The 23396-nt window shown below is 66.6% G+C and overlaps 3 protein-coding genes across 18 annotated transcripts; 1 reads left to right on the forward strand and 2 right to left on the reverse strand.

The window, feature by feature from the left end:
• Window positions 1–5049: 5049 nt before the first annotated feature.
• On the reverse strand, window positions 5050–13621 carry CDK5RAP3 (CDK5 regulatory subunit associated protein 3). Of its 14 annotated transcripts, none has more exons than XM_059869301.1 (17): window positions 13321–13616; window positions 13049–13106; window positions 12637–12692; window positions 11966–12066; window positions 11772–11820; window positions 10757–10935; window positions 9973–10109; window positions 9394–9538; window positions 8718–8798; window positions 8506–8580; window positions 8357–8422; window positions 8208–8273; window positions 8050–8125; window positions 7563–7651; window positions 7257–7465; window positions 6457–6628; window positions 5050–6381 (listed from the first exon to the last, which is right to left on the reverse strand). In XM_059869301.1, exons 1-17 carry the CDS (start codon window positions 13487–13489, stop codon window positions 6316–6318), a joined length of 1794 nt encoding a protein of 597 aa, XP_059725284.1. In that variant the 5' UTR covers window positions 13490–13616; the 3' UTR covers window positions 5050–6315. The 14 variants fall into 14 exon arrangements, with proteins under 14 accessions (XP_059725284.1, XP_059725291.1, XP_059725286.1 ...); XM_059869308.1 differs by having other exon boundaries at window positions 12561–12692; window positions 13321–13461; XM_059869303.1 differs by having other exon boundaries at window positions 12637–12798; window positions 13321–13461.
• Window positions 13622–14511: 890 nt separating this feature from the next.
• PRR15L (proline rich 15 like) lies at window positions 14512–16478 on the forward strand. 2 transcript variants are annotated; one of them, XM_059869318.1, is made up of 2 exons: window positions 14512–14706; window positions 15473–16478. In XM_059869318.1, the coding sequence occupies exon 2, from the start codon at window positions 15474–15476 to the stop codon at window positions 15771–15773; it is 300 nt and encodes a 99-aa protein (XP_059725301.1). In that variant the 5' UTR covers window positions 14512–14706; window position 15473; the 3' UTR covers window positions 15774–16478. The 2 variants fall into 2 exon arrangements, with proteins under 2 accessions (XP_059725301.1, XP_059725302.1); XM_059869319.1 differs by having other exon boundaries at window positions 14514–14598.
• A 957-nt stretch (window positions 16479–17435) lies between these two features.
• Window positions 17436–22891, reverse strand: PNPO (pyridoxamine 5'-phosphate oxidase). 2 transcript variants are annotated; one of them, XM_059869317.1, is made up of 7 exons: window positions 22518–22891; window positions 21998–22122; window positions 21374–21473; window positions 19990–20043; window positions 19248–19376; window positions 18270–18340; window positions 17436–18185 (listed from the first exon to the last, which is right to left on the reverse strand). In XM_059869317.1, the coding sequence occupies exons 1-7, from the start codon at window positions 22560–22562 to the stop codon at window positions 18020–18022; spliced, it is 690 nt and encodes a 229-aa protein (XP_059725300.1). In that variant the 5' UTR covers window positions 22563–22891; the 3' UTR covers window positions 17436–18019. The 2 variants fall into 2 exon arrangements, with proteins under 2 accessions (XP_059725300.1, XP_059725299.1); XM_059869316.1 differs by lacking the exon at window positions 21374–21473 and having other exon boundaries at window positions 22518–22850.
• Window positions 22892–23396: the final 505 nt, after the last annotated feature.

Here is a 23396-nt window from a genome sequence, read left to right on the forward strand (position 1 = left end):
AACTCTTAGGGGTGTTGCCCACCCTAAACCCCCCCAGGTTGGATTTTGGGGTTGTTTCCCACCCCGAACCCCCCTGGGATGGATTTTGGGGTTGTTTTCCACCCTAAACCCCTCTGGGTTGGATTTTGGGGGTGTTTTCCACCCTGAACCCCCCCGGGTTGGATTTTGGGGGTGTAGCCCACCCTAAATTCCCCGCAGGGATTTTGGGGGTGTCTGGCAGCCCCCCAAACCTCTCCCGTGACAGTTCCCAGCTGGGAACCCGAGCTGGGCTGTCCCTCCGGGTTATTTTTAGTGTCCCCAGGGCTATTTGGGGACAGCTGGCCCTGTCCCCGTGCCCACCTCGTGCCACTGAAGGGGGGCTGTGGAGCCCCTTCCCCATTTTCTTCCCCCCAGGAAAATGCTCCAGCCCCAGAAATTAACGGGAAAATTTTCCCAGAGAAGGGAAAATTCGTGTGAGTCACCAGGAAATTCCAGGCTGGGAGAGGTCAGGGAATGGGAGCAGGCACAGGGAGGGGCTGGCATTATTTGGGATCCCCTGACTCCAAGAGCCCCTTCCCCATTTTTTTTTTCTCCTCCAGGAAAACGCTCCACCCCAAAAATGAAAGCAAACAAGGGAGGATTCGGGTGAGTCACTGGAAAGTTCCAGACTGGGAGAGCCCAGGGAGCAGGAGCAGGGCTTGGCAGGGTTGGGATTATTTGGGATGGATCCAGGAGCCCCTTCCCAGGCCTGGGACCCGCCCCCAGCGCTGATAACACCCAGGGATTAATTAGGCACTAATGAAGTTTGTCCTCCCCAGCTGGATCCAGCCACAATTAAAGATTTTCCTGCCCAATCCGGGGTCGGGGCGGACCCGGCTCGTTCCCTCCTTGCTGGGGTGGGGTTTGGGATATTTATGGGGTTTTTTGTTAAATCCCGACCTCTGTGGAGTGATCACTTCCATGGGACCAGCACAGGGGTCCTGTGGGGCAGTGGGACCCCCCACTCCCCATGGATGTTCCCTACAGACCCCCCCCCAGGCTTGGGACAACCGTCCTAAGGACACCCCAACATTGGGATCACCCCCTTTTTGGGAATCCCAACCCCACAGACCCCATCCCAACATTGGGATCACCCCTTTTTTGGGAATCCACAGACCCCACCCCAAACTGGGTTCACCTCCTTTTGGGACCCCCCCCGGGTTTTGCCCCACTCCCGGGTAACTCCAGCCCTACAGAGCCCCCCCAGGCTGGCACAGCCTGTCCAGGGCCCCCCACGCCCCCGTGGAACCCCAAAATCCATCCCTGCGACCCCAAAATCCGCCCCTGCTCCCCCCAACGCCCCTCTTTCCCAATGCGCCTTGCGCCGCCGGGCCTTATTTGCATAGCACCGCCTATTAGAGCATACATTATCCTTATATGGTAGCGGGACACGCCCATTCCCACAGTGGCTCCTCCCCCGTGCCCCGCCCCGGGTCGCGCATTCGCGGTCCTGCAGCGCCACCTGCCGGCGGCTCTGCGGCAGCGCGCGGGGCCCTGCCCGGGACCCCCAAACCGGGACCGACCCCCAAACCGGGACCCCCAAACTGAGACCCCCAAACCGAGACCCCCAAACCGGGACCGACCCCCAACTCGGGACCCCCAAACCGGGACCGACCCCCAAACCGAGACCCCCAAACCGGGACCCCCAAACTGGGACCCCCAAACCGAGACCCCCAAACCGGGACCGACCCCCAAACCGGGACCCCCAAACCCCCTGCCCAGCCCCTCCTGTGGTCCCACGCACCCCAAAGTTGTCCCTCCCAAAAGGCGAGTGACACCCCAAAGTGTCCCCAGCTCTGGGGGGGCTTCGGGGGGCGGCCCCAGGCTGACATGGATGGATGGGACCCTCCCCGCGAGCTCCGTGTCCCCCCAGGGGGGTCTGCAGATGTCGCCGCAGCTGGGACCCCCCCAAAGAGACTCCCAGAGACCCCCTGGTGTCCCCTGAGTGTCCCCCGCCCTGGATGTCACCCCCCGAATGGGTGACAAAGGCTCGGTAGGACCCCCCTCACCCCCACACCCCAAACCCGCACTCGGTGGGGCGGGGGGTGGCGGGGGACACCCTGGGGACCCCCAAAGCGGGGACAGCCGGGGGTGGAGCCGGGCACGAAGCGCCCCCCAAACCCCAGCCCAGTCCCCTCCTGTCCCCGCTTTGGGGGTGTCCCCATCCCTGGGGGGCTCTGTGTCCCCTCTGTGTCCCCTCGGGATGGCGACCCTGGGTGTCCCCCCCTCCCTCCGCAGCCCGAGAACAAAGAGGGGCAGGAGGAGGAGGAGGAGGAGGAGCGCGAAGGCCCCGGCGGTGACAGCTGGTGCCCCCCGGGTGACACGGGGACAAAGGCAGCGCTGCCGGCGACAAAGGGGCTGAGCGGGGGGAGACAGCGGCCCCACTGCACCCCAAACACCCCACAGCACCCCAAACACCCCACAGCTCCCCAAACACCCCACAGCCACCCCAAACACCCCACAGCGCCCCACAGCCACCCCAAACACCCCACAGCCACCCCACATCACCCCACAGCCACCCCAAACACCCCACAGCACCCCACAGCCACCCCACAGCACCCCAAACACCCCACAGCCACCCCACATCACCCCACAGCACCCCAAACACCCCACAGCCACCCCACAGCGCCCCAAACACCTCAAACAACCCACAGCCACCCCACAGCCACCCCACAGCCACCTCACAGCACCCCAAACACCCCACAGCCACCCCAAACACCCCACAGCCACCCCACAGCCGCCCCACAGCATCCCAAACACCCCACAGCACCCCAAACACCCCACAGAACCCCACAGCCACCCCAAACACCCCACAGCCACCCGACAGCCACCCCACAGCACCCCAAACACCTCAAACACCCCACAGCACCCCAAACACCCCACAGCGCCCCAAACACCCCACTGCACCCCAAACACTCCGCAGCCGTGTGGGGTGCAGGGCGGTTTGGGGATAACAGGGCTCACAGAACAGGGCGGGAGAGTTTTGGGGTGCCCCTCCCCAAAATCCTCAGGCGGAGCCTCCCCAGCTCATCACCCCCATGGGGGGCGAGCCCCCCAAAAATCACCCCCGACCGTTTTCCCCTCTCCGGTGCCTCGAGTGTTCCCTAATTTCTGTTCCCTTCCCCTCCGAGGACCCCCCAATCCCGGGAACCCCCCAACTCCCGGGACTCCCCCCATCACTCGGGCCCCCCCAGCCGGCCCAGCGTGTCCCCCCTCCCCGCGCGGAGCTGTCGCCGCTCGGGTGACACATCGCTCCCCGGGCTCGGGGGCAGCTGTCGCCCCGCTCGGCGCGGCTTTAACGAGGAAATTCGGAGCAGCTGCAGCCCCGGGGAGGGAGCGGGGGGCTCGGGGGGTCTGGGGGGGCTCGGGGGGTCCCCACCCCGCTGGGAGCGGCTGCTGGCCCTAAAATTGTGGCTGAGAGGGGATGGAGAGGATGAGGAGGAGGAGGAGGAGGAGAGCCCCGAGTGGGGAGAGGGATTGGGAAGGGGAGGATGGACAGAGGGATGGACAGAGGGATGGACAGAGGGGAAACAATGCCGGGAGAGCTGGAAGGACACGGGGAGGGATGGACGGGACAGGCGGGGCCGGGGGTGGCCGCGGGGACAGTTGGGGACAGCGGGAGGGGGCGCGGAGCCGCCCCCCAGCTGGCGGGGTCCCGGCGCTAATGGAGCGAGCGGCGCTGGCAGGGACGCGGGGACAGGGCCGGGACAGATGGAGGGACCTTAATTGGTAATTAATTCCCTCCCTGGCAGGTGAGACGGGGCAGCAGCCGGCCGGGGGGGAGGGGACACTGCCCGGGGGGAGGGGACACCGCCGGGGGGGAGGGGACACCGCCGGGGGAGGGTGGGACACTGCCGGGGGAGAGGGGACACCGCCGGGATCCCCGGTCCCGGCCCGGTCCCGGTCCCCTCCCTTTGTCTGGCCCGCCCCCAGGCTGTCACTGTCACCGCAGGGCAGGGACAGCCGAGCGGGGGACAGGGACCCACGAGGGACCCCGGCTTTTGGGGGGGCTGGGGCTGCAGGTCCCCTCTGTCCCTCTGTCCGTCTGTCCGGGGTCCCGGGGGGTGAAGGCGCTCTAAGCCCCCCCTCAGTGCCTTCGCTGTGGTGACGATGGGGACGGTGACCCCCAGAGCCCCCCTCCGGAGCCCCCATCCCCGCCGGGGGACCCTCCGCGGCAGTGACAGGCGGCGGGTAATTAATGAGGCCGTTAATCACCGTGAGCGGGCTAATGAGGGGCTCCCCGGAGCCCGGCTGCCACCGAGCGGGGAGGGGGGACAGGGACAGGGACGGGGACAGGGACAGGAGAGTGGGGAGAGAGAGCTGGGGCCGGGCTGGGACCCCCAGCCCCATTAGGGACCCCCCCAGCCCCTTAGGGGCACTCCAGCCCTATTAGGGACCCCCAGCCCCATTAGGGACCCCCCCCCCAGCCCCATTAGGGACACCCCCGGCCCCATTAGGGACCCCCAGCCCTATTAGGGACCCCCAGCCCCATTAGGGACACCCCCAGCCCTGTGCGGGGGCGGTCCCACAGCAGAGCCGGACCAATGAGCGGCTGTGACGTCTCGAGGGGGCGGAACCAGATCGCGACACCAACCAATAACCTGCCGGGGTGGGTGTGGTCGTCAAATGACGTCATTGGGCGTGGTAGCCCCGCCCCAAAGAGGCGCTACCTCTGGGCGGGGTCTGGGGGCGTTTTTGGGGGTCTGGAGGCATCGATGGGGTCCCGGCGCTCCGCGCGGGACCGAGCGGTGTCACCGCGCCAGGGACAGCCACCGGCGGCGACAGCGCCGCGAAACCGGGCCGGGGGCTCTGCGACCCCCGGGGCCACCCAAAGGACGGGGGCTGGTGGCCCTGAGCCCGCCCGAGCCGCGGGTTTGGGGGTGTCCCCATGGTGGGCACACCCCAGGGCCTCGAGGAGGGCTGGGAGGGGGTCCCAGCCCGGCTCCAGTTCTCGCCCCCCACTCTCCTGTCCCTGTCCCCACCCCCTCGGGGACACCCAGCTCCTGTCCCCACCCCAAACCCAGCTCGGTGTGACACAAAATTTGGGTTTATTCAGCGGCACCCCCGCGTGGGCAGGGGGGCTGGGGGGCACGGGACCCCCCGGGGACCCCCCGTGTCCCTCGGGGGTCTCGGGCTGATTGGGGCCATACACTGATGTCCCTCGGGGGTCAGGGGGTGATGTCCCCCAGGTGCCACAGCCAGATGTCCCCCAGGTGTCACACGTTGATGCCCACCAAGTGTCACAGGTTGATGTCCCTCAGGTGTCACACACTGACACCTGCCAGGTGTCACACGTTGCTGTCCCCTTGTCCCCTGGCTGTCCCACGTTCCTGTCCCCCTGGCTGTCCCACGTTCCTGTCCCCCAGGTGTCCCACGTTGCTGTCCCCTTGTCCCCTGGCTGTCACATGTTGCTGTCCCCTGGCTGTCCCACATTCCTGTCCCCCAGGTGTCACACGTTGCTGTCCCCTGGCTGTCCCACGCTGCTGTCCCCTTGTCCCCTGGCTGTCCCACGTTGCTGTCGCCTTGTCCCCTGGCTGTCCCACGTTGCTGTCCCCTTGTCCCCTGGCTGTCCCACGTTCCTGTCCCCCAGGTGTCCCACGTTGCTGTCCCCTTGTCCCCTGGCTGTCCCACGCTGCTGTCCCCTTGTCCCCTTGTCCCCTGGCTGTCACACGTTGCTGTCCCCTTGTCCCCCGGCTGTCACACGTTGCTGTCCCCTTGTCCCCTGGCTGTCCCACGTTCCTGTCCCCCAGGTGTCCCACGTTGCTGTCTCCTTGTCCCCTGGCTGTCCCACGTTCCTGTCCCCCAGGTGTCCCACGTTGCTGTCCCCTTGTCCCCTGGCTGTCCCACGCTGCTGTCCCCTTGTCCCCTTGTCCCCTGGCTGTCCCACGTTGCTGTCCCCCAGGTGTCCCACGCTGCTGTCCCCTGGCTGTCACACGTTGCTGTCCCCCAGGTGTCCCACGTTGCTGTCCCCTTGTCCCCCGGCTGTCACATGTTGCTGTCCCCTTGTCCCCTGGCTGTCCCACGCTGCTGTCCCCTTGTCCCCCGGCTGTCACACGTTGCTGTCCCCTTGTCCCCTGGCTGTCCCACGCTGCTGTCCTCTTGTCCCCCGGCTGTCACACGTTGCTGTCCCCCTGTCCCCTGGCTGTCCCACGTTGCTGTCCCCCAGGTGTCCCACGTTGCTGTCCCCTTGTCCCCTGGCTGTCACACGTTGCTGTCCCCTTGTCCCCCGGCTGTCCCACGTTGCTGTCCCCTTGTCCCCCGGCTGTCCCACGTTGCTGTCCCCTTGTCCCCTGGCTGTCACACGTTGACGCCCATCAGGTTCACCGGGCGCCCCCCGTAGCGCTTGGAGATGTCGGCCTCGATCTGCAAGGGCACCGGGAGCGCTCAGGGCCGGGGGGCTCGGGGGTCGGGGGGTCCCGGGGTGCCCCCGCGCCTCACCAGCCCCTGCAGCTCCCGGGCGCTCTCCTGCAGCCGCCGCAGCCGCGGCTCCAGCGCCGCCTGCTCGGCCAGGGCCTGGCGGCGCCGCCGGCCCAGCGCCTCCCGCTTGGCCAGCTGCAGCTCGGCCTGCAGCAGCTGCTGCCGCAGCAGCGCCGTCACCCGCTCCACGTACCTGGGGACACGGGGACACGGCTGGGACAGCGGGGCAGGACGGGGACAGCAGAGAGACAGCAGGGACAGCGGGGACACGGCTGGGGACAGCGGGGCAGGACAGGGGACAGCGGGGACACGGCTGGGGACAGCGGGGCAGCGGGGCAGGACGGGGACAGGGACAGCGGGACACGGCTGGGGACAGTGGGGCAGGACAGGGACAGCAGGGCAGGACAGGGACAGGGGACAGTGGGGTCACACTGCACGGTCTGGGGACAGCGGGGACACACTGCAGGGCCCCCCTGGTTAAGGGCTGGTTTGGGGCTATTTTAAGGCTTTTTTAGGGCTGTTTTAGGGCTTTTTAGGGCTGGTTTGGGGGCTTCTATAGGGCTGTTTTAGGGACTATTTTAGGGATTATTTTAGAGGCTATTTTAGGGGTACTTTAGGGGTATTTGGGGGCTGGTTTGGGGCTATTTTAGGGCTGGTTTGGGGCTGTTTTGGGGGCTTCTATTGGGCTGTTTTAGGGACTATTTTAGGGATTATTTTAGGGGCTATTTTAGGGGCTGGTTCAGGGCTATTTTAGGGCTATTTTAGGATTGTTTTAGGGTCTGTTTGGGGCAGTTTGTCCCTGTTAGGGCAGTGCCAGGCACCTGGGCGAGGCCAGGATCATGCAGAGGTGCTGCACGCTGCGGGAGCAGAGCTGGGCCAGCAGGTCCCGGGCGGTGGCCAGCTGGGCCCGCAGGTGCTCGCTGCTCTGGCCCTGCAGCACGGCCGGGGCCAGCTGCAGCTGGCTCATGGCCACCACGTCCATGGCCTCGTCCTCCAGCTCCAGCAGCCGCTGCGCCAGGAACAGCTCCAGCTGCGGGGACAGGGCACGGGCCACCGTCAGGGCCACCAGCCCCAGGGCCACCACCCCCAGGGCCACCCCCAGGGCCACCGGTGTCCCTGGTGCCCACCTCCATCAGCTCGTCGATGAACTGGTTCCGAGTCTCGGGGTTCTCCAGCAGGGTGAGCGCGTCCGAGCCGCGGGCAACACCCTCGGGGGCTGCGGCGGGGCGGGACCCAAACCAGCTCAAATTCACCCCAAAACCCCTGCCCAGCACCCAAAATCCCTGTCCAGCACCCAAATCCCTGCCCAGCACCCAAAACCCCTGTCCAGAACCCAAATCCAACACCCAAAATCCCTGCTCAGCACCCAAATCCCTGCCCAGCACCCAAATCCCTGCCCAGCACCCAAAATCCCTGCCCAGAACCCAAATCCAGCACCCAAAAACCCTGCCCAGCACCCAAATCCCTGCCCAGCACCCACATCCCTGCCCAGCACCCAAATCCCACTCCCTGCCCCATCCCAAACCCCTCTGGGCTCTCCAGGGGTGCTGGGAATGGGGAGTTTGGGGATTTGGGAGCTGCTGGTGCCCCCCAGGACCCCCCAGCCCTGCTCACCCTCAGTTCCAGCCTCCAGCACCGTGATCGTCCCCTCCTGTCCCCCTCCGTCGCCCCAGTCGATGCCATCATCCCCCTGGGGAGAAAAGGGTGACACTGGGTGACACAGGGGGGACTGGGGACACAGGGACACCCCTGGCCATGGGGATGTCACCCACCTGGGGAGTGGGCTCTGCTGTGACTGTCCCCTTCTCTCCATCGCCCCAGTCGATGCCATCATCCCCCTGGGGAGCAAAGGGTGACAAAGGGGGACATCAGGGGGATCTGGGGACACAGGGACACCCCTGGCCCTGGGGATGTCACCCACCTGGGGACTGGGCTCTGCTGTGACTGTCCCCTTCTCTCCATCGCCCCAGTCGATGCCATCGTCCCCCTGGGGAGCAAAGGGTGACAAAGGGGGACATCAGGGGGATCTGGGGACACAGGGACACCCCTGGCCCTGGGAATGTCACCCACCTGGGGACTGGGCTCTGCTGTGGTTGTCCCCTCCTGTCCCTTCTCTCCGTTGCCCCAGTCGATGCCATCGTCCCCCTGGGGAGCAAAGGGTGACAAAGGGGGACATGGGGACACAGGGACATGGCCCCAGTCAATGCCACCATCCCCCTGAGGGAGGAAAGGTGACAAAGGGTGACACAGGGGGGCTCTGGGGACACAGGGACGTCACCCACCTGGGCACTGGGCTCCACCGTGATGCCCCAGTCGATGTCCCCGCCCTGGGGCGGCTCCACGGGGAAATCCCCCCAGTCAATCTGCGGGGAAAGCCCCGAACCCTGTGAGCCCCAAACCCCAAACCCTGAGAGCCCCAAACCCCGAGAGCTCCAAACCCCAAACCCTGAGAGCCCCAAACCCTGAGAGCCCCAAACCCCGAACCCCATGAACCCCAAACCCCGTGAGCCCCAAACCCTGAGAGCCCCAAACCCCAAACCCCATGAACCCCAAACCCCGTGAGCCCCAAACCCTGAGAGCTCCAAACCCCGAACCCTCTGAGCCCCAAACCCTGTGAGCCCCAAACCCCGTGAGCCCCAAACCCCGAACCCCGAGAGCCCCAAACCCTGTGAGCCCCAAACCCTGAGAGCCCCAAACCCCGAACCCCATGAACCCCAAACCCCAAACCCCATGAGCCCCAAACCCTGAGAGCCCCAAACCCTGAGAGCCCCAAACCCTGTGAGCCCCAAACCCCCAAACCCCGAGAGCTCCAAACCCCGAACCCCCTGAGCCACAGCCCGGCCCCAGACCTGCCCGGCAGAGCCAGGGGGGTCACCCGCGTCCCCCGCCCAGCACCCACCGTGTCCCCCGCGTCCCCCGCGTCCCCCGTGTCCCCGGTGTCCCCCGCCCAGCACCCACCGTGTCCCCCGGGGGCGGCTCCGGTGCCTCGGGCGGCTCGGGCCGCTCCAGCCGCAGCGGCTCCTGCCCCGTGCGCCACCGGAACACCGAGGAGTTGCCGTGGGACACCACGTGCCGCAGCAGCGGCAGCGCCTCGGCCCCGGGGCTGCGGACACGGGACAGCACGGGGACGTGGGGACCGCACGGGGACACGGGGACAGCACGGGGACAGCACGGGGGACAACACGGGGACGTGGGGACAGCACAAGGGACGTGGGGATGGCACAGGAGACAGCACGGGGACACGGGGACAGCACAGCAGATAGCACAGGGGACAGCACAGGGGACAGGGGACAGCACAGGGGACTGCACAGGGAACATGGGGACAGCACAGGGGACACGGGGACAGCACTGGGGATGGGATTGGTCATGGGGACATTGGTCATGGGGACAGCTCAGCATCCACAGTGCCAGGGTTTGGAGGACCTGGAGCTGTTTGGGGACAGTCCGGGGAGCTGGGGCTCTTTGGGGTAGCTGAGGGATGGTTTGGGGCTGCTTTGGGGGTAGGGGCTGATTTGGGGCTGTCAGGGCTGTCCCCACCTGTCACACACGAAGGCCACGCAGGCCTGGTACAGCTCGATGGCGTCCCCGAGGGCGCTGGCGCTGTCCCCGACGCGGGACAGCAGCGACGGCAGCGCCTGCACCTGAGCCAGCAGCTCCCGGCGCACGTCCTCGCCCTGGGGACACCGGGGGACACGCGGGGACACGCGGGGACACCTGCTTTAGGGTCTGCTCGGGGTGATTCCAGCCCCGTCTGGGGCTATTCCAGACCTGGTTTAGGCTCTGCTCGAGGTTATTCTGGGGCCATTTGGGGCTGTTTCAGGCTCTATCTGGGGCTATTCCTGGCCTGGTTCAGGCTCTGTTTGGGGTTATTTCAGGGCTCATTTGGGGGCTATTCCCAGCCCGTTTCAGGCTCTGTTTGGGGTTATTTCAGGATTCATTTGGGGCTATCCCCAGCCCATTTCAGGCCCCCCCCCCGTTCCCATGGCACTCACAGCGATGCCGTACTGTCCTGGCCCGTTTTGGGGCCCATCTGGGGCTATCCTGGCCCATTTTGGGGCTCTATCTGGGGCTATCCCCAGCCCGTTTCAGGCTCTGTTTGGGGTTATTTCAGGATTCATTTGGGGCTATTCTGGCCCGTTTTGGGGCCCATTTGGGGCTATCCCCAGCCCGTTTCAGGCTCTATCTGGGGCTATCCCCATCCCGTTTCAGGCCCCCTGTTCCCGTGGCACTCACGGCGATGCCGTACTGTCCTGGCCCATTTCAGGCTCTATCTGGGGCTATCCCCATCCCATTTCAGGCCCCCCGTTCCCGTGGCACTCACGGCGATGCCGTACTGGCGGCAGGAGCCCAGGAAGCGCTCGCGGAGCTCGCCCGCCCGCAGCTGGCACTCGTCCTCGCGCCGCGCCAGCTCCTGCTGCGCCTGCTGCCAGCGGCCCCGCTGCCGCCGCAGCGCCGGCAGCTCGTAGCTGATGCTGCGCCCCAGCAGGCTCGAGAGCTCGGCTGGGGGACACGGCGGGGTCACCCACGGGGCTCGGGGGGTCCCCGGCACCCCGGGGGGCTCGTCCCGCTGGGACCGGGCGTTCCCGTGAACCCTGAGCTTTGAATCCCGTCCCGTCCCGGTTTGGGGGCTGAATTCACCTTAAATCCCATCCCCATCCCGGTTTGGGGGCTGAATTCACCTTAAATCCCATCCCCATCCCGGTTTGGGGGCTGAATTCACCTTAAATCCCATCCCATCCCATCCCATCCCATCCCATCCCATCCCATCCCATCCCATCCCATCCCATCCCATCCCATCCCATTCCATCCCATCCCAGTTTGGGGACTGAATTCCCCTTTAAATCCCACTGGGATTTGGCCTTCCCACAAATCCCTTCCTTTCCCATCCCAGTCCAACCCAGTTTGGGGACTGAATTCCACCCACCCAGGGGGTTCTTTGGGACACCTCGGGGAATTCCCATTATTCCCACTGCCATTATTCCCATTATCCCCATTATTACCATTATTCCCGTTATTCCCACTGCCATTACTCCCATTATCCCCATTCCCATTGTTCCATTATTCCCATTATTGCCATTATTCCCACTGCCATTATTCCCGTTATTCCCATTATTTCCATTATTCCCATTATTCCCATTATCCCCACTGCCACTATTCCTGTTATTCCCATTATCCCCATTATTCCCATCATCCCCATTATTCCCATTATTCCCACTGCCATTATTCCCGTTATTCCCATTATTCCCGTTATTCCCATTATTCCCATTATTCCCATTATTCCCATTATTCCCACTGCCATAATTCCTGTTATTCCCATTATTCCCATCCCCTCTCACCTAGGTAGGCATTGTCCTTCTCATAGAGGGACACGATCTCCTGCCAGTCCTGGGGACAGACCCGAGGGTCAGCAGCAGGAGGAGGAGGAGGAGGAGGAGGAGGAGGAAGAGGAGGAGGAGAAGGAGGAGGAGGAGGAGGAAGAGGAGGAGGAGGAGGAGGAGGAGGAGGAGGAGGAGGAGGAGGGCACTCCCACCTTCATCCTCTGGGACGAGTAGCGCCCGAAGAGGTTCCTGGTGGAGGCCTCGGTGCCCTTGAGGATCTCCACGATGCGCAGGCAGTGGAAGTAGTGCAGGTCTGGGGGAGAGCAGCGGGGTCAGGGGGGCTGGGGGATCCCCGGGGGGCTTTGGGGGATCCCCAGGAGACTTTTGAGGGGACCCCCCAGGAGGTTTTGAGGGGGTTCTGAGCTGCCACCACCACGGCTTTGTGAACAAGCCTCCCACCCCGAATCCTGGCTCTGCAGGGGGGAAAAGATCCATCCCCAAACCCCAAATCCAAAATCCCCAAATCCCAAACCCTCAAATCCCCAATCTCCAAATCCCCAATTCCCAAACCCCCAATCTCCAAATCTCCAATTCCCAAAATCCAAACCCCAAATCTCCAATTCCCAAACCCCCAATCTCCAAACCCCCATTTCCCCAACCCCCAATTCCCAAACCCCCAAACCCAGACCCCAAACCCCCAACCCCCAAATGTGAAATCCCCAAACCTCGATCCCAAACCCCAAATCCCAGACCCCAAACCCCGACCCCAAACCCCCAAAGCCCGACCCCGCCGGCCCCGGCACTGACAGGAGCCCTGGAGCAGCTCTCGGATCTCGGGGTGCTCGGGCATGTCCTGCAGCGCCGCCCGGATCCGCTCCCGCACCTGCGCCACCTGCGCGGGCCAGCGCCGCCCGCAGTGCCGCCGGTCCAGCAGCCAGTCTGCCGGGGACACCGGGACAGGGGTCACCGGGGGACGGGGGACACGGGGACACCGCGGGGACACCGGGCCAGCGCCGCCCGCAGTGCCGCCGGTCCAGCAGCCAGTCTGCCGGGGACACCGGGACAGGGGTCACCGGGGGACGGGGGACACGGGGACACCGGGACAGGGGTCACCGCGGGGACACCAGGACATGGGGAGAGCCCCGGGGACACGGGGGACAAACACCGGGAGGAATTCCCGAGTCCTTTCCCAAAGCCTGGGAGGGATCCCCAGCTGGAGGGAAAAGCGGGAACCGGGCCGGGATAACCGGGATGCATTCCCGGTTCCTGCCCAGAGCCGGGGCTCACTCCCGTACCCAGGAGCTTGCTGGTCTGGATGTCGATGGGCACATTCCGGTAGTCCTGGGGAGCGGCCTGCGGGGACAGCACGGCAGGAGCGGGGCTGCGGCAACCGGAACCGGCACCGGGAGCGGGGCGGGGGTCGGGACCCTCCGCTCCAGCGCCAGGCCCGCGCTGTCCCCGCTGCCCTGCGCCTGGACCCGCTCCCGGTCCCGTTCCCGCTCCCGGTCCCGGTCCCTTCCCCGATCCCTTTCCCGGTCCCGCTCCCGGTCCCGCTCCCGGTCCGCACCTGCATCTTTCCCGGCACCGCCTCTCCACTTCCGCCCTCCCCGCCCCAGCCAATCGCGTGCCTCAGCGCCCGCGCCTCGACCAATCAGAACGCGCTCCGCCCAGAGGTCGCGCTCCCGCCAATCAGAAGGCGGAATCTCGGAGGCAGAGCCACGTCCCTGTGTCTCCATTGGCTGGAGGGGAAAGGAGGGGGTGAGCGCGGACCAATCGGAGCGGGCGGTGGGAGTTTGGGGGTCCCGATCCCGGCCTTAATCCCGGGCCCGGGCCCAAACCCGGCACCAATCCCGGGCCTGGTCCCAAACCTGGCACCAATCCCGGGCCCAAACCCGGCACCAATCCCGGGCCCAAACCTGGCACCAATCCCGGGCCTGACCCAAGGTGCCCCAGCACCGAGCCGGGATCCCCGGGATTGCCCCCAGCCATCCCGCGGGATCCCCGGGAGGCTCCCGGGCAGATCCCAAACCCTGCGGGATCCCCGGCATCCCCCAGAGCAGATCCCAAACCCTGCAGGGATCCCCAGCATCCCCCAGAGCAGATCCCAAACCCTGCGGGATCCCCGGCATCCTCCAGAGCAGACCCCAGACCCCTCCGGAGCCGGGAGCCCCCGGACCCGCCGGGATCATCCCCCGGCTCCGCTCGGGGCAGCAGCTCCAGCCCCCGGGGTCCCGCGGTGTCCCCGTGGGGACACATCCCGCTGGGACACGGTGCTGGTGACCGGGCGGGAGCGGCACCGCCACGGCCGGCCCGCGGGGATGACCGTACCGAGAGACACCCGGGGCCACCCAGAGCCACCCGGGGCCACCGAGAGCCACCTGGGGCCACCCAGGGCCACTCAGGGAAACCCAGGGCCACCGAGAGCCGCCCGCGGCTACCCAGGGCCACTCTGGGCCACCCAGAGCCACCCGGGGCCACCCAGGGCCACCGAGAGCCACCCGGAGCCACCCAGGGCCACTTAGAGCCATCCAGAGCCACCCGGGGCCACCCAGAGCCACCCGGGGCCACCCAGGGCCATCTAGAGCCACCCGGGGCCACTCCAGGCCACTCAGGGAAACCCAGGGCCACTCAGAGCCATCCAGAGCCACTCTGGGCCACCCAGAGCCACCCGGGGCCACTCTGGGCCACCCAGAGCCACCCGGGGCCACTCAGGGCCACCCTCCCGGGACTGGCACCGCTCCCTGTCATGAATATTCAGCCGCGCCTGGCCCGGCCCCGCTGTTTGCTCCGGCAGGAGGGGTTTGGGAGCGGGTTCACCTTGACGGGAACACCGGGACAGCGGCAGGTGAGCGGCACCTGCCCGCGCTGCCCCCCCGGGACACCCCCGGGACACCCCGGGACCCCCGGGACACCCCCGGGACACCCCGGGACACCCCGGGCGCGGCAGGAGCAGGTACCGGGGTGCGGTGTCCGGGCTGGGGATGGGATGTGGGACCCCCGGGGACACCCTGGGGACACGGCCGGGCATGGTCCCACCTGGCTCTGGCACGGGGAGGGGGCGCTGGGGACACAGGTGCCACCAGCGGGGCGGTGGCCGCAGCTCTGTGCCCCTGTCCGCACGTCGCAGAGGGAAAAGGGGTTTTTATCCCCAAAGCGACATCGGGGAGGGGTCGCTGGTGGCTGAGCGCCACGGGGACAGGGATGGCGACAGGGACGGGGACAGGGGGCTGTGCTGGCCCCCGGGCCTGGGAATCCCCTCCGTGCCCGCGGCTTCCCTCGGGTCCTGCCCCGGGGCCACGCTCGGCTCCGGAGCCCTCGCGGAGCCTTCCCCGGCCCCTCCGGAGCTCCCGCCCGGCCCCGGCGGGTCAGGCGAGCCCCGAGCCCGCGGCGGGGGCAGGCGGGGACCCCCGGCAGCGCCCCCGGCACCTCCCCGGTGCCACCTGCGCCCCAGTTCCTGTTCCTGTTTGCTCTCCGCGCTCCCTCCCGCTACACGTGGCCGATAAGGGCAGCTCCCGGCGCCGCCGGCGGCCTCTTCCCGGCTTTCCCCCGGAATTCCCGAGCCGGGGAACGCCCACCCCGCGCCGCTGCCCCCGGGGGATCCCGCCACGAGCATCCCGCGGGAAGGAAGCGCCGCATCCCTGATGGGGCTGCGGGAGGGCGGCCCCGGGGAGGGCGGAGGGAGCTGCGGGAGGGAGCCCGAGCCCCGAGTGCCGTTCCAGGATGGCCGACGGGCACGGCTGGTGGAAGCTGACGTTCCTGCGGAAGCGCCAGGCAGCGCCCACGGTGCTGTACGAGAGCCCCGAGGGGCCCGCGGCGCCGGGCGGGGACAGCGCGGAGGGGACCGGCCCCGAGGGGACGCCCGGCTTCGCCGCCCGCCTGGAGAAGATCGTGGACAAGAGCACCAAGGGCAAACACGTCAAGGTCTCGCACTCCGGGCGCTTCAAGGAGAAGAAGAAAGTGAGGGCGACGCTGGCCGAGCATCCCAACCTGTGCGGGGCCGGCGAGCGCGAGGAGAAGTGACCCGGGCGCGTTGTCGCCCGCCGGGGACCGGAGCGGACTCAGGATGGAATTTACCTGTGGGATGATCCGCGAGCTGCGGGACTGAGCCCGCGGCAGAGCGGGGCGCGGGGCCGGCGCGCCCCGTCCCTCCCGCTGCCCAGCGCGGACTGGTTCCTGCTGGGATGAGGAACGGCTCTGCCCCGATCCCATTCCCAGTCCCCTCCTCCCGTCACTTTTTGGGGCCGAGCCCCGCTCGTGTCCCAGTCCCGAGGGGCTGCAGAGCCGCCGATGGCGCGTCCTTGCCGAATCGCCCCCGAGAGGGGATGCGACACTTCCCTGTCCCGAGGGAGCGACCCTGCGGGACCGATCCCCCCGCGGGGACCGCGGAGCGCCGCCCGGAGGAGCCGCATTTCCCCGGGGATCGCCGCCCGGAGGAGCCGCATTTCCCCGGGGATCGCCGCCCGGAGGAGCCGCATTCCCCCGGGGATCGCCGCCCGGAGGAGCCGCGTTCTCCCGGGGATCGCCGCCCGGAGGAGCCGCCTTCCCCCGGGGATCGCCGCCCGGAGGAGCCGCGTTCTCCCGGGATCGCCGCCCGGAGGAGCCGCGTTGCCCCGGGGATCGCCCCCGCTGCTGGAAGCGGGGATCCCACCCCGCGGCCCGGGATGCTGGAAGCGCTCGCGCCTGCTGCTAATTAACTGTGGTTAATAAACCGAGCCTGGGAGCGGAGACAGCTCCGGGAGAGCTCCGCGGATCCCTGGATCCAGCCCGGAAGGGTGGGAAGGCTCCGGATCCCCGCGGGACGCGCGGGCAGCGGGGCCGTGCCGGGGAATCCCTGACCCGGTGCGGGAGGAGGAAGCAGAGGCGCAGCCGGGAGAGCCCCGCGGATCCCCAAACCCGGCATGGAAGGGTGGGAAAGCTCTGGATCCCTCTGGGAGCCATCCCGGGGAATCCCTGACCCCGCAGAGGCAGCTCCAGGGATTTCCTGTGGATCCCTCTGGAAGCCCGGAGGGAGCGCGGCCATCCCGGGAATCCGTGACCCCACGGGGAAAGGGACGATCCACGATCCCGGGATCCACGGTCCCGGCTCCGCAGGGCGCGGCTGTTCCTGAGCTCCGCAGCTCCAGCCCCTCCCGGCTCCGCCAGAAGCCGGAGGGTGCCAAGGGCCGAGCCCAGCCCCGGTTTCCCGGTTTCCCGGGGCCGGTGCCAGCTCCCCCGGGCCGCTCCCGCCCTGGCTCTGGGCGCTCGCAGCCCGTTCCCGGTCGCGCTGGGATCCCGGACCGTGTCCCAGCGGGAACGGGAGGAGCCCCTCGGTCCCTTTAGCCCCCTCCCCTGGAGTCTGGGACAGCTCTGTGCCCCTTCCTGTGACACCGCCCTGTCCCCTCCTGTCCTTCCCAAGGGACGGGCACAGCCGGGAGGGTCCAGAGCCACTCCGGGGCTGTGACAGCGGCACAAAGGGGGTGACAACCCCCTGGCCACCGTGCCTGCGTGCCAGGGCTGCCCTGTCACCCCCCAGGACGGGCACGATCCCGCTCCGGGACAGCAAACACGGAACCGGGGCCGGTTTTGGGGGCTGGTTCCACCAGGGCCGGGATTGGCGGCGGCTCCGAGCTCCGGCTGCCCCGGGAGAGCCCGGCCCTGCCCGGCTAAACATTAACCCGGCAGGAACCCAAAGCCTCCACGCCCTCACATAAATCCTGATTTATTCTTTTCCAGCAGCGGGAGGAGGGGGCGGGCTCAGGGCCGGGGTCTCACGGCCCCCGGCCAGGCCAGGCCAGCGGCGACACGATTTGAGTTAATTAAACAACAGCAGTAATGAACTGGGAATTGAGCACATCGCACGATTCCAGCTAAAACATGGAGAGAGAGGGCAGTGGTGGGACAGCGACAGGGACAGGGGGTCACTGGGGTCCCAGCCGGACCCTGCACGATCATTAACACGATTAATTAACCACTGGCAGCGGCTGCAGACGGATTTGGGGACGCACCGGGGTGGGGACAGCTCTGAAGGCATTCCCCAGCCCACGGCGAGGGACAGCGACAGGGACAGGGACAGGGACAGGGACAGGGACAGGGACAGGGACAGGGACAGGGGGTCACTGGGGTCCCAGCCGGACCCTGCACGATCATTAACACGATTAATTAACCACCGGGGCTGGCTGCAGACGAGGTGAGGGCGGCTCCGAAGCCATCCCCCAGCACACAGCGAGGGACAGGGCGGGGCGGCTGCGACACCTGGGGACATTCCTTGGGGACATTCGGCGGCGGGCTCAGGGCGAGAGGCGCTCGTAGACCCAGTCGCCGTGGCCCCGGTGCGTCATGGCCCCGAGCGGCGCCGCGCGGTCCCGGACCCGCCGGAACACGATCCGGTCGTGCAGCCGGTTCGATTGGCCCTGCCAGAACTCCACCACCTCCGGCTCCACCAGGTACGCGCCCCTGCAAGGGACACCCAGGCTCGGGGGGGCTCGGGGGGGCTCGGGGGGCCCGGGGGGCTCGGGGGGCTCAGCCCCCCACTCTCACCAGTAGTCCGGCCGGGGCACTGCCTTGTCCCGGTACAGCTCCTCCAGCTCCGCGTTCTTCTTCCGCAGGTACTGCGGGGAGGGAGGGGAACGGGAGGGAGGGGATCCCACCGGGAACGGGGATCCCACAGGGAACGGGACGGAGGGGATCCCACCGGGAACAGGGATCCCACAGGGAACGGGGATCCCAAAGGGAACGGGAGGGAGGGGATCCCACCGGGAACGGGGATCCCACCGGGAACGGGAGGGAACGGGGATCCCACCGGGAACGGGGATCCCACCGGGAACGGGGATCCCACAGGGAGCGGGAGGGAGGGGATCCCACCGGGAACGGGGATCCCAAAGGGAACAGGGATCCCACAGGGAGCGGGAGGGAGGGGATCCCACCGGGAACGGGGATCCCAAAGGGAACAGGGATCCCACAGGGAGCGGGAGGGAGGGGATCCCAAAGGGAACGGGAGGGAGGGGATCCCACCGGGAACGGGGATCCCACCGGGAACGGGGATCCCACAGGGAGCGGGGATCCTACAGGGAACGGGAGGGAGGGGATCCCACCGGGAACGGGGATCCCACCGGGAACGGGGATCCCACAGGGAGCGGGGATCCTACAGGGAACGGGAGGGAGGGGATCCCACCGGGAACAGGGATCCCAAAGGGAACGGGGATCCCAAAGGGAACGGGAGGGAGGGGATCCCACCGGGAACGGGGATCCCAAAGGGAACAGGGATCCCACAGGGAACGGGAGTGAGGGGATCCCACAGGGAACGGGAGGGAGGGGATCCCACAGGGAACGGGGCCCTGAGGGGATCCCATGGCCAATCCCAAAGGGAACGGGGCCCTGAGGGGATCCCAGAGCTGATCCCAAAGGGAACGGGGCCCTGAGGGGATCCCAGAGCTGATCCCAAAGGGAACGGGGCCCTGAGGGGATCCCAGAGCCGGTCCCCCAGGGCTCAGGGAGCCGATCCCGCGCCGGGCTCACCTCTCGGTCGGGGATGACCGTGCTCTGCCGGCTGACCAGGGCCCCGATCTGGCTGCCCCTGGGCCGGCTCTGGAAGTAGCGATCGGATTCCTCCTCGGGCAGGCGCCGCACCGAGCCCTCGATGCGCACCTGGGGGCAGCCCCGAGCCCTCAGTGCACACCTGGGCCAGCCCCGAGCCCCCAGCCCACATCTGGGGGCAGCCCCGAGCCCTCAGTGCACACCTGGGCCAGCCCCGAGCCCCCAACCCACATCTGGGGGCAGGCCCAAGCCCCCAACCTTCATCTGGGCCACCACAGCTCCCAGGGGCTCCCAAGCACGGAATCACCTCATTCCCTACTTTTCCACCCAAAACCGCAGGGATTTCCTGCCTGCTGGGGGCCGCCATCCCTGGGCTCGGGCCATGACTCCAAAGGTGCCCCCGAGCACAGAACCGCCCCATTTCCCGACTTTTTCACCCCAAAACCGCAGGGATCGTGTCCCTGCTGGGGGCCGCCATCCCGGGGCTCAGGGCACGACTCCAAAGGTGCCCCCAGACACAGAACTGCCCCATTTCCCGACTTTTTCACCCCAAAACCGCAGGGATCGTGTCCCTGCTGGGGGCCGCCATCCCGGGGCTCAGGGCACGACTCCAAAGGTGCCCCCAGACACAGAACTGCCCCATTTCCCGACTTTTTCACCCCAAAACCGCAGCCCCCCCACCCCGGGGGACCCCAGCCCCAACCCCCGGGTCGGGGTCCCGCACCTGGCGGCAGAGCGGCTCCCAGTAGAAAACCAGGGAGGCGAAGGGGTTGGAGTCCTGCGGGGAGAGGAGGGGCTGGGGCGGAACCGCGGCCCCGGAGGAATTCCGCCTTCCTCGGGGCTGGGAGCGGGGCTGGGATCGGGGCTGGGATCGGGGCTGGGATCGGGGCTGGGATCGGGGATTGGGATCGGGGTTTAACGGGGTTGGGATCGGGGCTGGGATCAGGGTTTGGGATCGGGATTGGGATCGGGGTTTGGGATCGGGGCTGGGATCGGGGCTGGGATCGGGATTGGGATCGGGGTTGGGATCGGGGCTGGGATCGGGGTTGGGATCGGAGTTGGGATCGGGATTGGGATCGGGGTTGGGATCGGGGCTGGGATCGGGGCTGGGATCGGGGCTGGGATCGGGTTTGGGATCGGGGTTTGGGATCGGGGCTGGGATCGGGATTGGGATCAGGGCTGGGATCGGGGCTGGGATCGGGGTTTGGGATCGGGGCTGGGATCGGGGTTTAACGAGGTTTGGGATCGGGGTTTGGGATCGGGATTGGGATCGGGGTTGGGATCGGGATTTAATGGGGTTTGGGATCGGGGTTCGGGATTGGGGTTGGGATCGGGGTTGGGATCGGGGCTTATTTACTGGGGCTTATTTATTGGGATTTACTGGGATTTATTTATCGGGGTTTATTTATTGGGATTTATTTATCGGGGTTTGGTATTGGGGTTTATTTATTTGGGTTTATTTATTGGGATTTATTTATTGGAATTTATCGGGATTTATTATTGGGATTTATTTATCAGGGTTTATTTATTGGGATATATTTATTAGGGTTTATTGGGATTTATCAGGATTTATTTACTGGGATTTATTTATCAGGATTTACTGGGACAAGGGGATTTATGGGGATATATGAGGATTTATTTATCAGGATTTATTTGAATTGATTTATTGGTATTTATCAGGATTTATCAATCAGGATTTCTCAGGATTTATCGGGATTTATTTCCGGGTGTTCCTGGGTCCTCACCAGCTCCCAGAATTTGGGATTTATTGGGATTGATTGATTTCTCAGGATTGATTTCTGGGGGTTTCTGGGGTGGTGTCCGTGTGCCCGTGTGTCCGTGTGCCCGTGTGTCCCTGTGTCCGTGTGTCCCTGTGTCCCTGTGTCCCCGTGTCCGTGTGCCCGTGTGTCCCTGTGTCCCTGTGTCCGTGTGTCCGTGTGTCCCTCACCAGCTCCCAGAATCTGGGATTTATTTGGATTGATTTTGGGGGTTTCTGGGGTGGTGTCCGTGTGTCCCTGTGTCCGTGTGTCCCTGTGTCCCTGTGTCCCTGTGTCCGTGTGTCCGTGTGTCCGTGTGTCTGTGTGTCCGTGTGTCCGTGTGTCCCTCACCAGCTCGCGGCCCTTCCTGCTCTCGTAGTTGCTGAAGAAGCGCAGCCCGTCGGGGCCCAGCCCCTTCAGCAGCACCATGCGGGCCGAGGGCCGCCCGTCCCTGCGGGGCAGCCACGGTCACCTGGGCCACCTGGGGCACCTGTGTGTCAGCCCTGTCCCACCCCTGTGTCACCTGTGTCAGCCCTGTGCCACCTGTGTGCCACCTGTGTCACCTGTGTGTCAGCCCTGTCCCACCCCTGTGTCACCTGTGTCAGCCCAGTGTCACCTGTCACCCCCTGTGTCACCCCCGGTGTCACCTGTGTCACCTCAGTGTCATCCCAGTGTCACCTGTGTCAGCCCTGTGTCACCTCTGTGTGTCACCTGCATCACCTGTGTGTCACCTGTGTCACCCGTGTCACCTGTGTCACCCCTGTGTCACCCTCTGTGTGTTACCTGTGCCACCCACGTCACCCCGTGTCACCCCTGTGCCACCCCAGTGTCACCTGTGTCACCCTCTGTGTGTTACCTGTGTCACCCGTGTCACCCCTGTGTCACCTCAGTGTCACCCCCAGTGTGTCCCTATGTCACCTGTACCTCCCCCTGTCTCACCGCCCGGTGTGTCCCCCCTCGTGTCCCCGGTGTCACCTGGAGCAGGTGGCCAGGCACATGGCGTTGGGCTCGGCGATGTCCGGGCACTGCAGCGCCTCCTGCAGCCAGGCCCGGAACTGCTCCAGGGGCTCGGGGGACACCAGGTGGCACTCCTCGAACGCCTGGGGACACCGGGGGGGTCAGGGGAGGTCAGGGGACACGGGGAGGGTCCCTCGGTCCCCCCTCGCTGTGCCCCTGTCCCCCCGGTCCCACCTCTCTGTCCCCCCGGTGTCCCCCCGTCCCTATCCCCGCGGTGTCCCCCCTGTCCCACCTCGCTGTTCCCCCTGTCCCCGTCCCCCCGGTCCCCCCGGTGTCCCCCCGGTCCCACCTCGCTGTCCCCTCTGTCCCTGTCCCCCCGGTGTCCCCGCTGACCCCTCGGTGTCCCCGCTGTCCCCCCGGTGTCCCCCCGGTCCCACCTCGCTGTCCCCCCGGTGTCCCCCCGGTCCCACCTCGCTGTCCCCTCTGTCCCTGTCCCCCCGGTGTCCCCGCTGACCCCCCGGTGTCCCCCCTGTCCCACCTCGCTGTCCCCCCGGTAGCCTTTCCGCAGCTGCTCCAGCTCCATCGCGGCCGCGCGGAGCCCCCGCCACCTCGGGGGCGTGGCTAAATGCGGCCACGCCTCCTCCAACCCAGCCAATAGGAAGCGGCCGAGCGCGCGCGCCTCTGTAGAAGCTGGCTGCCCATTGGAGGAGGCGGAAGGGGCGGGGACAAAAGACCCGGAAGTAGTGGCTGGGCATAGCGAGGTTCGGGGGCTCTTAAAGGGGCCGCGACCGCGGGAGGGACGCGCGGGGACAGCGGGGACACACGGGGACACGTGAACGGGGGGCAGAGGGCACAGGGACGGTGGGAATGGGATGGTTGGAGCTGGGGGGGGACTGTGACAAGGGACAGGGGCTGGGACATGTGGGGACGGGGATGTGGGGACACTGGGGACAGGGATGTGGATGTGGGGTGTTCGGGACGCTGTGACAAGGGACGGGGATTTGGGGACAAACCCCGACCCCTGACCCAGCAGCTCACAGCAGGAGCAGAACCATTTCCGGCTAGAATGCCTCAATCTCCCATCACATCCCCCAAACCCCCAAACCCCCCAAATCCCCCAAATCCCATAAATCCCCAAATCCCCCAAATCCCCCAATCCCCCCAGCCCCAGAGGCAGCAGGAGCTGCGGTGCCTCGGGCCGAGATTTTATGGAGCAGGAGCAGCCCCGGGCGGGCTCGGGATCTCCTCGGGATCTCCTTGGGATCTCAGAATCTGGGGATCTCAGGATCTCTCTCAGGATCTCCTCGGGATCTCCTTGGGATCTCAGAATCTGGGGATCTCAGGATCTCCTCGGGATCTCGTCAGGATCTCCTTGGAATCTCTTTGGGATCTCAGAATCTGGGGATCTCGGGATCTC

The sequence above is a fragment of the Haemorhous mexicanus genome, chromosome 28 (genome assembly GCF_027477595.1).
Source record: "Haemorhous mexicanus isolate bHaeMex1 chromosome 28, bHaeMex1.pri, whole genome shotgun sequence".
Classification (NCBI taxonomy): domain Eukaryota; kingdom Metazoa; phylum Chordata; class Aves; order Passeriformes; family Fringillidae; genus Haemorhous; species Haemorhous mexicanus.

What these genes read in the sequence shown, in the direction of transcription:
- CDK5RAP3 (XM_059869301.1), bottom strand. Translation starts at nt 13,489, where the DNA reads ATGGAGACACAGGGACGTGGCTCTGCCTCCGAGATTCCGCCTTCTGAT. An exon ending in CGGTGCCGGGAAAGATGCAG is followed by an intron (nt 13,107 to 13,320) that starts GTGCGGACCGGG and finishes CTGTCCCCGCAG; the next exon opens with GCCGCTCCCCAGGACTACCG. An exon ending in GCTGGAGGCTGGAACTGAGG is followed by an intron (nt 7,652 to 8,049) that starts GTGAGCAGGGCT and finishes GCCCCGCCGCAG; the next exon opens with CCCCCGAGGGTGTTGCCCGC.
- PRR15L (XM_059869318.1), top strand. Translation starts at nt 15,474, where the DNA reads ATGGCCGACGGGCACGGCTGGTGGAAGCTGACGTTCCTGCGGAAGCGC.
- PNPO (XM_059869316.1), bottom strand. Translation starts at nt 22,734, where the DNA reads ATGCCCAGCCACTACTTCCGGGTCTTTTGTCCCCGCCCCTTCCGCCTC. An exon ending in TGCCTGGCCACCTGCTCCAG is followed by an intron (nt 20,044 to 21,997) that starts GTGACACCGGGG and finishes CTCTCCCCGCAG; the next exon opens with GACTCCAACCCCTTCGCCTC. An exon ending in CGGTCATCCCCGACCGAGAG is followed by an intron (nt 18,341 to 19,247) that starts GTGAGCCCGGCG and finishes CCCTCCCCGCAG; the next exon opens with TACCTGCGGAAGAAGAACGC.